The sequence below is a fragment of the Megascapheus bottae genome, chromosome 2 (assembly GCF_031878675.1).
Source record: "Megascapheus bottae isolate mThoBot1 chromosome 2, mThoBot2.hap1, whole genome shotgun sequence".
NCBI lineage: Eukaryota > Metazoa > Chordata > Mammalia > Rodentia > Geomyidae > Megascapheus > Megascapheus bottae.
In genome coordinates this window covers 88,096,791-88,113,081 of record NC_143510.1, presented here as the reverse complement: position 1 = coordinate 88,113,081, position 16,291 = coordinate 88,096,791, and the positions used below count along the sequence as shown (strand labels likewise).

General features: G+C 49.6%; 1 protein-coding gene across 1 annotated transcript in view; it reads right to left on the bottom strand.

The window, feature by feature from the left end:
- Nucleotides 1-16,291, bottom strand: part of Tom1 (target of myb1 membrane trafficking protein) — a 35,982-nt gene that overhangs the window by 18,129 nt on the left and 1,562 nt on the right. The window contains exons 2-3 of the mRNA XM_090328593.1: nt 2,770-2,854; nt 589-667 (exon numbers count right to left, since the gene is read on the bottom strand). Coding sequence (XP_090184719.1) covers nt 589-667; nt 2,770-2,854 — 164 coding nt within the window. The remainder of the gene's footprint in view (nt 1-588; nt 668-2,769; nt 2,855-16,291) is intronic.

Sequence of the window (16,291 nt, the reverse complement as noted above, 5' to 3'; positions counted from 1 at the left end):
GCCAGGACCACTGGATCCTGACAGGCTGGCGTAGAGGTGCTGCCGCTCCCCGAGAAAGTCAAGGTCTGGGCTTTCTAGTAGTTACTCATCTGAGGTAGAGGACCGACACTTGCAGACAGAGCCCTCTGCTCCTCACTCTCATCCCAATGTCCTGAGGTCAGCATGCCCCCGCCTGTCCTGCCCACATGGACGCTTCAGTGCTGTTTGTAGTAAGTATTGTTAAAATGCCACAGTGCTAGACAGTACCGTTTCCCTGCACACACTCCATCCACATCCCTGTCACCCAGCAGGCCCTTTATCCTGGGCAGTTCACACCCGTGGTTCTGGAAGGAAGTGGCCTCAGCCCTCTGGCTCATGCAGGGGGCAGGGTGGACTTCCTTGGACAACCTTTCTTACCACCCCATCTACCAACGGTGTGACAGAGCAGGCTTTGCCCATGGGCCCTTCTTCGTAGCCTCCAGGGGAGGAGCCAAGGGTGGACATGAGTCTGACAGGAAGAGGGGAAGTGGCTTTCAGGAGACTGGTTCTGCCACAGGACTGTCTAATAGAGGGATAGATGGATGGACAGATGGATCGACATGTACTTACTGTGAGAGCCAGCATCACCTCATGGAAGTTTTTATTGCCCACGATTCTCTTCTTCACTGCTCGGAACGCATCTTTGGGGCTGGGCAGAAGGACAAAGGCAGGACAGTCAGGCATGGACACTTCCTTTTCAGCACTGGAGACACAGTATGGAAAGCTGGAAATGACTGGACCAGCCCCCTCCCTGTGCAGGCCTGGGATCTGTGTTCTGATCACAGCAATGTCCTGTTGTCCCACCCAGCCTGGGAGGGGCCCCGGCACCAGGCCCACCCCAGGGAGCTGCGAGTGCTACTAAAACATAGAGGTCGAGCCTCTCCTACAACATCTGGGCAAGATTCCTAGGGAAGGGTTTGGGGTCTGCACCCTTCCCATGTTCCCAGGAGCTCCCCTGTCAACTGTTAAAGTGGAGACAAGGCTGAGAACTGCTGTCAGGCACAGAGGGAGGGCTTTAGGACAAGGAGATATGCCCCTCCTCACTCTTCCCCTTTGTTTATAGTACTAGGGGTGGAATCCAGTGTCTGGTACCTCCGAGGCAAGTACTCCACCACTGAGCCACATCCCCAGACCTCCTTACTCGTGCTTCCTGGACATGAAGTGAGCTGTTTGTTCTGTCATCTACTCTTGCTGCAATGTGCTTGCCTCTCTAGAGGTCCAAAGTGACCTTTGAAACTGTGAGTCAAAATAAACCTTTTTTCCTTTTGAGCTGTTTACCTCAGGTTGGAACTTGTTCTAGAGAACAGGAAACAGCACTGGAAGTGGACTGGGTGTCACTGCTGTCACCTGCTATGATATGATTTTTCTATTACAACACAGAGTGTGTAACAAGGAAGCCCAGTGTATGACAATGTAGAGACTCTGCTATCCACTAAGGTTTAGACAGTGAGCTTGGTAGAAGCAAGGATCATGCCTGCCTTTGCCCACTGCTGGGTCTCTGATGCCTGGTGCAGTGTCTTGAAGACACAAGGTGTTCAGATGAACACTAACCACTGCGGCTGCACTACTTCCCACATGATGAGTGCAGAGGCCCCAGGCCTTTCAGGAAGCTCAGTTTTATCTTCTCTCCAGGTAGCCCTGCCACCTGCCTACCTGTCCACCACTCCCCTGCTCCCCTGCTGGTGAGCCCAGATGCAAGTGGGGTATGAAGCCTCAGCAAGGCTGAGGAGGACTCTTGATTGGGGCCTGGCCCTGACTGATCCCCTCCAGCTCCAGCGGGGTTCTTTGCCCTCTGCATCTCAGGTCAGCGCACACAGCATCACCTAGCAGTACAGAGCGCTCTGCACTGATGGGAGAGAACACAGAGAGGAAAACGAGGGCCTGCTTGAACTGTCGATTCTTTTACTGGAATGGAGGTCTCTGGCTGCATTTCCTCCTGTCTGTAGCCACTCTCTCTCATAGATCGTTCCTGGATTTCCTGAGTGACGGTGACCCCCACGTTCCCCCTTGGCCACCCTCAGGAACCCAGGCTTCGCTTGAGCTTTGCCTCTGAGGACAAAGACCAATGATCTTGTCCAAGGGCTCTTCACATGGTTGGTCAGCAATCATCAGAGATCACAAACTAAGACACAAGGCCTCCCCACACCCACTGCCCTGGCAGGGCTCCTGGGCACTGGGCAGAATACCATGGCTCACATACTCAACCTCCCAGTGGGTGCTGGCTCTGATCAGTCTCTGCTCTGCTTCCCTGTTTCTGCTTTCCATGTGCCCTCTTTCTGACCTGCTGGTATCAAACCTGAGTAAAAGTGTGCTGTTGCTTATAGAGAAGCCAGCCATCCCTAATGCACAGTCAAGCCACCTCCTGGTCATGAGAATCCCCAATGGCTTTGTCACAGAGGAGCTGCCGCACCAAGCTGGGGTTCCAGATCCAGGTGGCCTGGGCTGCTGCCCAGAGAAGCTGTGTGGTCACAGCTGAGGGAGGGGCCAGCTAGCCAGCTCCTACTCCATGGCTAAAGCTTTATATATCTAAGTCTCTCGTCTTCTTGATAAAGGAATTAGGCTGGATCATGCTTCAAAAATGTTTAAAATCTTACAGTTAGGGTGGGGCTCAACATTTGTACAGCCCCTTTTTCTATGGAAGGCCACAGCGGGGTCAGCCTAGTGGCTACAGTAGTAGCAGGCTTGGGAGGAGTTCTGGCTGGAAGCGGATAAGTCAACACTGGTGTTGAACATCTCCGCCAAGGTCCTTACCCTTCCTCGGTTTCGTTGATGATGTCGCAGATCTCCATGTTGAGAGCCCAGTCCTCACTCTGAAGGGAGCCATCGGTAGCTTTCTCTGAGGAGGAGAAATCATAAATTACATGGGTGCTGGAGTTCCAGATGGACAAAGGAGAGCACAGGGTGTGACGTAATTAATCTTGATTGTCGACTTGACTAGACTGAGAGACACACAGAGGATTAGTAAAGCGCATCTTTAGGCATTCCCTGAGAGGATCTAGTGGTCACAAGGGCGCTGACCTAGTCAATGGTTTGCCTTGATGGATTGTAAATGTGAATAGAAGGGCCGGGAGCGTGGCCTAGTGGTAGAGTGCTTGCCTAGCATGCACGAAGACCTGGGTTCAATTCTTTGGTGCCACATACAAAGAAAAGGCTGGAAGGGATGCTGTGGTTCAAGTGGCAAGTGCTAGCCTTGAGCCAAAGTGCCCAAAAACAGTGCCCAGGTCTGAGTTCAAGCCCCAGGACTGGGGAAAAAATGTGAATAGATAATTGGGAGGTAGTGGAAATTGGAAGGGGGCACCTAGCTGAAGCAAGGGGTGACTGGGAAGGGTGTGTTTCTGAAGTGAGAATCTGCTTCCTGGCAGCCATGAGATGAGCGGCCTCTCCTCCACGTTCTTCCTCCTGAGATGTTCTGCCTCAGCATAGGTGCAAAGTAATGGATCCAGCAGGCATCGGGCTGAACCCTCTGAAATGTGAGCCAAAACAAATCTCTCTTCCTTTAAGTGGTTTCTCACCAACATTTGTTACAGCAATGAAAAGTGTGACACACTGAGAGGTAGGGTGCAGGGAAGGAAGAGGTGGCAGAAGACAATGGATGTTTTCTGGGAACTCAAGACAGGCTAGTTTTACCAATGTAATTGAATTTGCCACTTGGGCTTTCTACTTGCCATAGCAGGGCCGAACAGATCACTATAATTCCGCAAATAAGGAAACCTTGGCTCAGACTTTCACAGGTGGAAGACTAGGGCAGGAATTGAGGCCAGCTTGGCCTCAGAGGGCTTGTTTTTGTTTGTTTGTTTTTTATGGGTTATGGAGCTTGAATTCGGCTTGGGTGCTGTCCCTGAACTCTTCAGCTCAAGGCTACTGCCCTGCCCCTGGGTCTGGGCGATATCCCTGAGCTCGTCAGCTCAAGGTTACTGTCCTTCCTTGAGCCAAGCCCCACTTCCCATTTTCTAGAGGTTCATTGAAGAGTCTCAGGTCCTTTTGAGCTCAGGCTGGCTTTGAACTTTGATCCTCAGATGTCAGCCTCCTGAGTAGCTAGGATTATAGGCGTGAGCCACCATGCCAGCTGAGGGCTTGTTTTTGACATGGCATCGATATTAAAATAAGATCAGAAAATACATAAAATCATATTTTGAAAAAAATATATAATTTTCAGAGACAGGATTTTCACTACATAGCTCAGGCTGGCCTTAAACTCTCAATCCTATCTTAGCTTTAATCTCTCTGTCCCACCCATTTTATATTATATTTCAAGTGGGTAACATTCACATGGTTCAAAATGTAAAACATTCCAAGCTGGAATACAATGAGGAGTACACTGTGCCACTTCCCAGAGGAACCTGCTGTAACCAGTTTTCTCTATAATCTCCCAGGGAAGCATCATACCCAAGGAGCAAAGACTACTCCCAACAGATCACCTGGCCTCCTGTCTCCGTTTGAGCCATGGGTTTTGTCTACAGATTGGCATTTGTACAGAATGGGTATGGAAAGGCTGCTGGTGACCCCCCTTTTACTTGATGTGAAAGTCACACTACATCTAATAATGAATCGTCTTGAAGTTACAATTCAGTGGTGGCAATGCTGTTGCACCACCACTACCTCTGTCTGGTACTCCAGCTCTCATGCTGGGATGATTCTTAGGTGAGAGTTCCAGGTGGACAGTCTGCTACAAGGGTCTCAGGGCCCATCAAAGCCAGGGGCAGCAGGGCATGATGGTGTATACCTGCTATTCCAGCACTTAGGAGGCAAAGGCAGGGAAGATTGAGAGTTCAAGGCTAGACTGGATAACACATTGCATCTGGAGACAGTCTGAGCTACAAACAGAATTCCTGTGTCAGATTACATAGCCAAATTCAGGAGCCAGCATGGCACCTCTGCAAGCTCCAGTAGGAGAGGCACTGAAAAATGTTATGGTTGATATGTGAGCAGGAATGGACTATGCCAGAACCTTTATAAGTGTTCTCTACAAATGAAGTACCAACCTTCACTTACAGGTAAGGCACATAGGTTAGTCTTTTAAGAGTCTCACAGACTTTCTTGCCCAGGCTGTCTTTGAACCATGATCCTCAGATTTCAGCCTAGGATTACAGGCATGAGCCACCAACGCCTGGCTGTAAGTCTTTCTAACCATAAATGTCCTTCTCTCTGCACAAGCATATAAGTCAGTCCTAAACACAGACACCCAGTGTCTTTGCACATCTGGAAATCTGTCCTCACACAGACCAGTTCGGCCGCACTGCCCACAGGTATGTCTGTACTCTGCTTCCGCAGGCTACCTTCCATCCCACCCATTTTTCTGGCTGGCACAGCATCTGAACACATTTTCACAACACTCAAAGGTGTATAGTAGGTAAGACTTTGGCTCCAGATGTGGTGCTCACACATCTGCTGGGCTCAGCGCACCTGCTAACAGGTCTGTCTGGCTAGTGATTCCTGTCCTGCAAGGCTCTCTAGCCTTCAGTGAGGGACTCTCACTGTGGCCCAGTCATTTGTATGCCAGGCCCATTCTAGGCAGTTGGGTACCTGGTAGACAAGAGCACACAGTCCCACCCCATGTGCCCCAAACAGACTCAGGAATGTTTTCCATCCAGGTCTGTCAGAGGACAAGGAAGATCAGAGGTCTCTGTGGGACTGTGGGACACCTCTTCCAGATGGGCCATCCTGCAGCCATGCCCCTGCCAGGCTGGGTGGCAGAGTCTGCTCTGTGGCTTCTGAGCCCTTGCCTTTGAAATGAGTCTCACTTTCAGTTCTACCATTGGTTCCTGCATTCAGAGAGATACCAGGTGGCCTGGGACACAGGCCAGGCAGCTGGGGCAAGAAGGGAAGTTGCTTTACCTCTAGATTGCAGTCAGGGCAGGAGACCAGGAAGGTCTTCCCTCTGTTGAAAGACCATAAACCTTTGCTGGATACAGCTTTCCTGTGCTCCACTCCCCACTTTCATGGACTCACAGGGAAGAACCAGCTTTACTGAACAGTGGCTGCTATGCTGGGGTAACTAGACAGCCTGGGGCAAAGGCTACTCAAACACACAGAGCCTGCTCTTCTTCCACTGGCCACACCTCAGGGCAGCACAAGTCATAGAGTCCTTCACTGGACCCATTCCTTCTCATCGTCCCCTGTTGCCCTCAGCCTCTCTCCTAGATCTGGCTCAGCCTCCTCACTGCCTCCTGCCTCACCTCACCACCAATGCTTCATGCTGCCCCAGTGACCCTGTCTGCCTAGGCCCCATCACTTTGCAGAGCTCCTCTGTCCTCAGTCTGACTCACATGCCTTACCATCCACGATATTTGGCTTCCTAATGAAGTCCAGCACCATTAGCTGTTCATAGAAAGTCTGAGATTAACATTCACCCCAAGAGGTGCACATCACTACTGGTAGAAAGACTGAACCTTGACATGGGGCATCTACCAGGGGGGTGGCCAGGGATGCTGGGAAAGACTCCCAGCAGCAGCTGCACTGCCCGCCTTTCACAGGGGCGGGGCTCCTGTGAAGACACTGCTAAGTGTCTTTCATGATCCCTATGTACTTGCCCCTCCCTGACCCCAGCCACCTTCTTCCTGCAAGCCTCTCAGAGGATGGCGGCTTGGCACCTCAGTGACGCCTAGTGTCCTCTGGAAAGCAGGGGCATCTGCCCCACCCCAGGGAGACTGCCAAGGTCCTGCAAGGCTTAAGGCTGATCAGAAAAGGTAAGTCAGTGGGTGTGGAGGGTACATGGAGGCACACAGGAAGGAGGTGGGCCCAGAGACCCTTCAAGCCTGAACAGTGCAAGTGAGGATGTCGGCAGGAGCTGGAGAGTTGGGGGCCAAGCAGGGGAAGAGGAGGTGAGACAAGCCCCATTCTGAGCAGTTCAATGGGAAGACAGCTGGGGCAGAACTCAGGATGCTTACTAGACCTTCACGCTTCCCCCAAGGCCCCTGGGGTCCAGGTGTGGTTGCAGGCCTGGGAGTCACAGACACTGGGGAAGCATGCCCTTTAAGGGCAAAGGTGTGTGTGTGTGTGTGTGTGCCTGTACACATAGGTATGTATTTGTACATGTGTTTGTGTGCCAGTACAGGGGCTTGAACTCAAGGTCCTCTCCCACCTGGAGCTTTTGCTCAGGGCTGGTGCAGTACTCCTTAACACTTGAGCCATACTTGCGCTTCCAACTTTTTGTTGGCTTTATTTATTTATTATTATTTCGTGGGTCATGGGGCTTAAACTCTGGGCTTGGGTGCTGTCCCTGAGTTCTTCAGCTCAAGGCTAGCACTCTACCAGTTGAGCCATAGTGCCACTACCCGTTTTCTGGTGCTTGATTGGAGAGAAGAGTCTCACGGACTTTAGTGCCCAGGCTGGCTTTGAACCGTGATCCTCCTGAGAAGCTAGGATTACAGGTGTGAGCCATCAGTAGCACGCCTGGCAGGACACAGATTTAAAGGTACAGGAACTGAGGATATGGGCGTGTTCTGTTTTGTAATTGCCAAAGTAATTCAGATTGCTATTTTAAGGAAGGGAATTAAAAACATGGCTGGTTGTTAGGAGTGACCCAGAGAAAGAAAACTGATTCCCTGGGAGCTGCCAACCTTCAACAGTGGCTGGCAGTGGAGAGCCCTGGTCTCCCAGCCCTTCAGCCAAGCTGTAGACCTCTCCTGTCATGTGGTGCTTGCTGCTGACCAGAGCTGGCAGTCTTACAGTTTCAGGTCACTGAGGACCTGTTTGTTCAACACCCTACTCTCTGTCTCTCTGTCTCTGTCTCTCTCTCTTGTTGGCAGTAAGGCTTGAACTCTGGACCTGGGTGCTGTCCCTGAGCTCTTCAGCTCAAGGCTAGCACTCTACCACTTGAGTCACAGCACCACTTCCCACCCTACCCTCTCTGCATATATCCTGGTACAGTCACGTCCTGCCCAGGAGGCTCCAGATACAGGATAAAGACTAGACATCCCCCCCCCCTCACACACACAATGGAGATTTAGCCTGCCTGGTCTCCCCTCCTAACTCAGATCACTAGGAATGCCCAGCCCTCGATGTCCCATGTCTAACTCTGTAGGATCAGGGTGAGTCTGCCTGCCTGCCTGCCTCATGATGGTGACTTTCAACAGGTCCATACACCAGCGGGTGGGGCAGGGATGAGCCACAGTGAGGCCCACTGTGATTCGGCCAAGGGAAGGAATGAGTGGTCACCGAACACTGCCATAACCTAGCCAAGCAGCTGGTTCCCTCACCTACTCCTCCTCAGTGGTAACCTGAAATCCTGGGCAAGACAGCTGCCCCTCTCGTCCTAAGAGAGCTCTGTTCTGCCAAACTTCGGAGAAGGCTGTCCTGTGGGTTCTCAGCGGAGCTGTGGACAGAGTTGTAGATATGCCCACTGCCCACCTGCTGCCATGTTGGCCATCTCCCTCCCACCAGCATGTTCCAGTGGTGCCCAGTGCTTTTGCCTCTCGGGTTGGCTCTAGTTCAGACCCTGTCATCTGCCCTGGCCTGTACTGTCATGCCATCAACACAAACACAATTCTAACAAGCACTCTTGTTAGAATCAGGGACACCTGATTCTCTGCTGCCGAGGGTAACAAGCCTGAACTCTTCAGGGACTGTCATTCAGGATATTCAGAGCTGTCCCTAATTTCCAGACCATCTTTCACACCCCTGGGTTCCATGTGGAATGTCAACCTGAAAGTATCAGGCATCCATCCAGTCTGAACTCTGGGTAAACCAAACATCTGACAGAGAAGGACTTTGTACCTTCATGCTCTCAAGGCAGAAGATGAAGAAAAACTGAGGGGACAGAGAAATAGGTAGCTTGAATATGGCCGCACTGTTTTTAAGTTATAGAGCATGGGTTTGAACACTATGCTGTCTGGCTCTCAAATCCACATCTTTATGTGTATGAATATGTGGATGTGTGTGTGTGGGGACATCAAACACAGGGCCTTGCATATACTAGGCAGGCATTCTACCACTGAGTTACATCAATAGCCTTTGTTTTTTTGAGACTGGGTTTCATCATACACCCCAGGTACTCAGAAATGAACTCCTCCTGCCTGAGTGCTAGAATCACAGGTGCTCAGTTCAAGTCTTTACTCTTAAACCATGTTAGTTTGGCTCTCAAATGACTTATATGTCCAGGCCTACAAAAATACTGGTGGGAAAAACCAGAGAGGTTCCAGCCCCAGCAAATGTGCAGTTGGGTGGAGGTCACACCAGACAGGACAGAGGGTGAGGCTGCCATGACACAAAAGGGAAGCACTGAGTCATCTGAGGGTTAGGACTAGGATGCAGGATGAGTTGGCTGAGCCTGGCCCAAGCCCCTCCTTCTGCACCATGACAACGGCATTGCAGAGAACAGGGACCAAATGAACATGCTGAGCAATCACAGCCTGTGTGTGACCCTCCTCGTCTGTCACCCCCATGATGTGTCTACAGCACGTGCATAGAGGAAGTGGAGGAGTGGCAGTGAACGCCGGCCTGCCCTCCTCTCCCGCCACTTCCTCTGCCAGGGATGGACTTTTCCAAGGAGATTCTGCCTAGCTGCCTTGCTGGGTGGACACCAAGAAGAGGGTCCCTATGTGTTTGTAACGAGATGGATGACTTTCCAGGAGGCCTGGACACTGTCCCTGTGCTTCTTTTGCTCAAGGCTAGCACTCCACCACTTGAGCCATAGTGCCACTTCCGGCTTTTTTTTTTTTTTTTCCAGTCCTGGGGCTTGAAATCAGGGACCCGGCACTGTCCTTGGACACTTTTTTGCCCAAGGTTAGTGCTCTCTCACTTGAGCCACAGCACCACTTCTGGCTTTTTCTATGTATGTGGTACTGGGGAATCGAACCCAGGGTTTCGTGCATGCTAGACAAGCACACTACTACTAGGCCATGCTACCGGGTTTTTCTGAATTGAACCCAGGGCTTCATGCATGCTAGGCAATCACTCTACCACTGAAACACATTCCCAGCCAGAAGACACATTTTAAGCATAGTGTCCACTGAGCACAAAGGAAACACCAAAGCAAATGTTACCTACTACAAAATATTAACCACTGGGGCAAGGGGTTTGGCCTAGTACAAGTACTTTTGGTAAAGTACTTGTCTAGCATGCATAAAGACATGGGTCACATATATAGAAAAAGCCAGAAGTGGTGCTGTGGCTCAAGTGGTAGAGCTCTAGCTTTGAGAAGGCCCAAGGACAGCACTCAGGCCCTGAGTTCAAGCCCCAGGACTGGCAAAAAAATAAAAATAAAAATCAGCCATGAAATAACTGAAAATTTTAAGCACTTAAATAAAAAGTCTTAAAAAATCACATGCATGCAGTAACTGGGTTTTCTGTTTTCTTTATTTCCCTCCATTTTCTCCCAGCCAGTAACTTGTCTTGAAGTCCATTTTCAAAATGAACAACACTTTTCAGACAGTGCCTGGAAAATTCCATCCGTTTCCTAAGCTGCTGAGCTTCCCTTCCTCAAAACCCTGGCTGCCTCTCCTCTGTCATTTTTTTAAACCACAGGACACATGAGAAACCCTAAAATACCTTACAGAGGTTATTGCTCCCAGCGGATGCGAGGAACTACAGGACCTCACCCAGACACTTTCTTTAGATGAAGGAGTTTCTTCAACTTTTCCACCAAGCAAGCAACCACAGGCAGAGAGGTGTGAGGGGACTGCAGGCAGAGGTGGCAATCCCTACACTGGGGAGGGGAAAAACTGTTACTGACAATCTAGGGGCTAGAATGGAGAGGGGCTCGCATTAGTTAGGATGCTCCCTAATACACACTATGTATGAATTTTAACTTTTAAGGAATTGATTCATGTGGCAAGTCTAGTATTTGCTGGATAGGCCAGCAGACTGGTGATGTGGGCTACATGCAGCTCAAGTGTGCTGGCAGGATTCTGTTTTGGGACATTGTCTTTTGGGATGAAGGCATTCGACTGACTGGAAAAGGCCCACCCACATTATGGAGGATGATCTGCTGTCTAAAAGTCTATGGATTTTAATGTTAATCTCATGTAAAAATCACCTTCTTGGAAACAGGACAATGTTTTACCAAATGTTTGGATAATATAACCGAGCCAAGTTGGCACATAAAGTTCACTGCCAAAGTACTGTACCAACTTAAATAAGTTCAACTTGAAAGTAGTCATCTCTGTCTGTCCTTAATTAATGTCTCTGATTTAGCCAGGATGTTCCCTTCTCCCTCCCTTCTTGTTGGATCTCCCTCCCACCTCTACTCTTAGGAACAAAGCCTGGTTCCTCTCCTTAGGGCTCTTCCACAAGTTCCCTCCCTGCTTCCAATGTGCTATGAGTTGCTGAGTTTCATGGCTCTGGGGGTGAGGAGGTTTGTCACTTGACTGGGTATCTTAAGTCCAAAATATGTAGCACTGGAAGATGGGCAAGTGGACAAATATAAACATATGGGTAGGGAGGCTGGCTATGGTGGCACAAACCTGCAATCCCAGCTGTTTGGGAGGTTCCAGACCAGCCTATACTACAAAGCAAGGCAGTGTCTCAAACAAACAAACAAACTAAACAACCAAATAAGCCAGGTGCTGGTGGCTTACTCCTGTCATCCTAGCTGTTTAGGAGGTGGAGATCTCAGCCAGCATGGGCAAAAAAGTCTGGAAGTGGAGGTGTGGCCCAAGTGGCAGAGCATCAACCATGTGTGAAAAAGCCAAGTGAGATCCTGAGGCCCTAATAAATAAGACAAACCAAAAGGGGTGATTTTGTAGCTGGTAACAGAGACTGTGCCTAGCATACACAGGGTCCTGGGTTTGGCCCTCAGGTAATTACGGTTTTATATTTAATGTCAATTAAAACATCAACAACAACAAACCATGAACTAGCCAGGTATGTGGCACATAGCTGTAATCTCAGCTACCCGGGAGTAAGAGGCAGGAGCATTCTAAATGGAGACCAGCTGCGGCAATAGTTTGTTTCAAAAACAAAACACAAACAAAAGGGCCAGGAGTGTGACTCAAGCTGTAGAGCACTTGTCTCGTATTTCAAAAACAAAAACAGAAAGCCACAAGTTAACTCACCACAGCTATGACTTCAGGGATATAATTACACAGGATGAGGCCAAATTAGTGTACCAATTAAAGAAAACAGTAGGAAAATAATAATAAAGGTGGCAAATGGGGCCACATACATCCTATGTGTGTGGGTAAGGAGGTAAAGAGTTAACTTATCCCTAATCCCTCTGCTTCTCAAGAGGGGGGCCCAGCCTCAAGCTAATCAGAAGACACTGAAGGTTTTTGTTTTTCTCTAAAGCAAGAGGAGCGGAAATCCGGGACTTTACTCCTATTTCTGTGAGCTCTGAGAGAGAACAAAACCTATTTACCAGATCCATCCAGAGTCAGGCAAAGGCCTTCATTCCCAAGGGGGAGCAGCTCCACCCACACCCTGAAACCTGACCTCGGGGTGCCTGTGGCTGCCACTCAGACTCAGAGACACAAAGGCTGCATGGGTGTCAGGGCTCCCCTAACATCCCAGTGTCCCGCGATGGCAACAGCAGTGAGAATAACCCTGGGGGTGGGGGGACTCCCATGGGCAGATCATTGATGGGTGGGCATCACCACACCACAGCCTCAACACAGCACTCCCGTCTCAAGGGTGCTGGGGTTAAGTCTTATTTCACGGATTGATAAGGCAACTGAAGAAGAGGGAGGTTAAATAACTTGCTCTAGGAACAAAGCTGTGCAGGTGCAGGCCATCTGGACTCGCTCTCACCCTGGCCCTTCTACCTACTGTGCATCCAGCTGATGTGGAGACTGTCTAGATGTTGTCCCTTGTCATTTTCAGTGTACAGCCCTGGGCTTGAATCTGGATGCTGTACTCATGAACCAGCAAATGGGAGCTTTTTTTTGGCCGGTCATGGGACTTGAACCCTGGGCCTGGGTGTTGACCCTGAGCTCTTCAGCTCAAGGTTAGCACTCTGCCACTTGTTGCCACAGTGCCACTTCCAGTTTTCTGGTGGTTTAATTGGAGATAAGAGTCTCACTGTCTTTAGTGCCTGGGCTGGCTTTGAACTGAGATCCTCAGATCTCAGCTTTCTGAGTAGCTAGGATTATAGGTGTGAGCCACCAGTGCTCAGCTGGTAACAGGAGCTTTAAGATGAGAGGATGTTCCAGGGCACACTGAAGGCTCAGGGGTCAGTGTCTTTATCACTTTGCCTCTGGCCACCTGCTCTGTCAGTATCCTAGGAGCATAGGGGCCAAATGCAGCCTGCTCTCGCATGAATTCAGAGCTACAGATTGTTCAAACTTTTTTTTTTTGTATATAGTTAAAAAAAAAGCCAAAGATGAAGACTGCACGCCATATGAAATGACATGAACTTCAATTCCAGGACCCATAAGTTGTTTTTTTTTTTGTTTTTTTTTTGCCAGTCCTGGGCTTGAACTCAGGGCCTGAGCACTGTCCTTGTACTTTCTCAAGGCTAGAGCTCTACCACTTGAGCCTCAGCACCACTTCCAGCTTTTTTCTATGTATGTGGTACTGAGGAATTGAACCCAGGTCTTTGTGCATGCTAGGCAAGCACTCTACCACTAGGTCAAACTCCTGGCCTATAAGGTTTTATTGGCACATTCGTTTCCCTGTTGTCATGGCTGCTCTTTCACAATAGTGGCCATGATGCATCCTTGCGACAGAGACCACATCGCCTGAAAAGCCCCAAGATTTACTATGTGGCCTTTATAGACTGGCTGTAGTTGAGTCCACACTGCTACGGGGCCCAGGCATCTCCTCTACCTCTGTGTAGCCCATAACTGGAGGCCCAATTATGGATGACAGGCTCTGAGCTGGCAGGTCACACTGGCACTCAACTATCTCCCTCCTTCCTCCAACTGCCTCTGCCCTTTGGTTTTGTGTAATCATTTCTCCTCTCTGAACAGTCTGTTTCTTCTTCCCTTTAGCACCAGCCTACCCCCACAGCCCGTCCCTCACTCTTGAGGACAGATCAGGTGGCTCCTCTTTGTAACTATGGGAAATGAGTGGGAACTTCAAACAGGTGGAGGCAGAACTAGGCTGGAACCAGCTCTCCTGCTTCCCATCTGGTGTCCACAACAGGGCGTAGATGCCCACTCTGCTTATCAGTCATCCCCAAGGGGATTCCTCATTCCTGTTTGTGGCTTCCTGGCTCATTTGTGGGCCCCCAAGTGACGCTGTCATCTTTTCTCTGTGCTCTAGGGCCCAGACTCAGGCTCTGAGCTCTTTTTTTCACCATCTGGCCACGTGGGGGCGGGTCCTGGGCACTATCCTTCAGTGTCTGCTGTCTGTAGCTTGCTTTCATCAATCAGCTGCAATTTAGATTCTAATTCTACCTGCTGGAGTGAGCTAACAGAAACAGACAATAGAACTAAGAGGTTGGCTTCTGACTTCTGTTTATAAAACAGAGCTAGGGAAGACCTAGGGAAGGGGTTTGAAATCCTGAAACATCCAAGGCTGGGTCGATCTTCTCTAGTACGGAGGGCCTGGATTCTGTGGGCTACCTACCAGCTGCTGCTTTCCTAGGACCAGATATAGGTGGGTGATCTGGACATTGTGCAAACACATGGGCCTGTCCGAAACTGGGGAGAGATCAGTAACATAAATCTTGAAATGAGGGACTAATTTAACTTCAAAATAAGGTATGAGGGGTGAGTGGCAGGGCAGTGAGGAGGAGCAAGAGAACCCTAAGGGAATGTCAGACTCTGAGCAGCAGAGAGACCCTGGGAAGTGCTCCTTCTCCTGGGGCTATGGAAGACATAGCAGGACTTCACAGGGCCACCCTGAAGATGAACACCTAGGTACTAGCACAATGTTTGTACACACCTATTCATAAAATCCTACCTTCCTTTCTTCCTTTCTGCTAGATGCCAGGTGCTGGGGGCCAGATAAGCAGGGATACTTCCTTCTCTCCCTAAGTCCAGTCTAGCAAAGAGGAGACACCATGTAAGACCAAGGGCAGAAGGGGACAGTGGTGTGTCAGGTGATGATGGCAGATGATGGCAGCAAGAGCAGATACTGTGATTCATGCTCACAAACTACTAGTGAGAGAGGCCCAGGTTATAGGATGTGAGAAAGCAAAAACCTAGTGGTTGGGTCTGAAGAGGTCTGGGGAATTCTTGGGGAGGAGGTTATATGGTGTTCTACACTCCTGGGATGAGCACGCTCTTCACAGGGACCCAGAAACAGGCACCCAGGCAGAGAGGTCAGCAGGTAGCAGGCAGATGAGAAGTTTGTGAGCCCAGTGGCTCTACTTTCAACAAGGGCCTATAGCAAAGACAGAGGCCTGATTTACAGGAATACCAGTAATTAAAACTTAGGCACCAGAGGAAGGTCACTTGACGTTATCTCAAAAACAAAATAATTACAGTACTTCAACCTAAACATCTAAAAGGGTGTGTGTGTGTGTGTGTGTGTGTGTGTGTGTGTGTGTGTTGATACTGAGGTTTAACTCAAGGCCTGACGCTGTCCCTTAGCTTTTTTACTCAAAGCTAGTGCTTTCCTGGTTGTACCAAAGCTCCAGTTCTAGCTCTTTGGTGGTTAGTTGGAGATGAAAGTCCTGGCTGATTTCAAAGTGTGATCCTCAGATCTTCTCCTCCTGAGTAGTTAAGATTACAGGCAGGAACCATTAGCCTCTTGCGTTTTTTCTTTTTGACAGTCTCCCGATGTTGCTCAAGGTGGCTTTGAATTTAAAACATCCTTGTCTCTATCCCCATAAAACTGGGATACAGGTATATCCATCACACTTAGCTCTTTCAGAGCCTCTTCAGCTTTGGTTCAAGTTTCAGAGGCAATGTATTTCATTTCAGCTTCACTCTTAATTTATTGGGGTCTTGGGTGAGGCAGTCTTCACCTTCTCTATTTTAGGCCTCATTCTTCTCTTGAATAGGGTCCGAGAAGAGATTTTCAGTATAAGGTCTGTCAGCTAGCTCCACAGCATCCCAGAGAACTTGTTAGAAATGCAAATTCTAGCAGGGCACAGTGGCTCAGGTCTGGAATCCTAGCTATTCAGGAGGCTGAGATCTGAGGATCAACGTTCAAAGCCAGCTCAGGCACAAAAGGACCTGAGACTCTTATCTCCAATTAATCTCCAGAGAACGAAGTGGGGCTTGGCTCAAGGGTAAGGCAGTAGCCTTGAGCTGAAGAGCTCAAGGACAGCGCCCAGGCCGAGTTTAAGCCCCCTGACACCCTCCCCCCTCACAAAAACAAATTCTAGGCATCTCTCCCAGCCACACCAGTCCAAAATTCTAAGGCCAGTGGCAGCCTAAAGTTCCTTAAGAAACCCTTAGGGGATTTGGATTGGGTTAGCAGATCCAAAGTAGGAACCTTCCAGCAG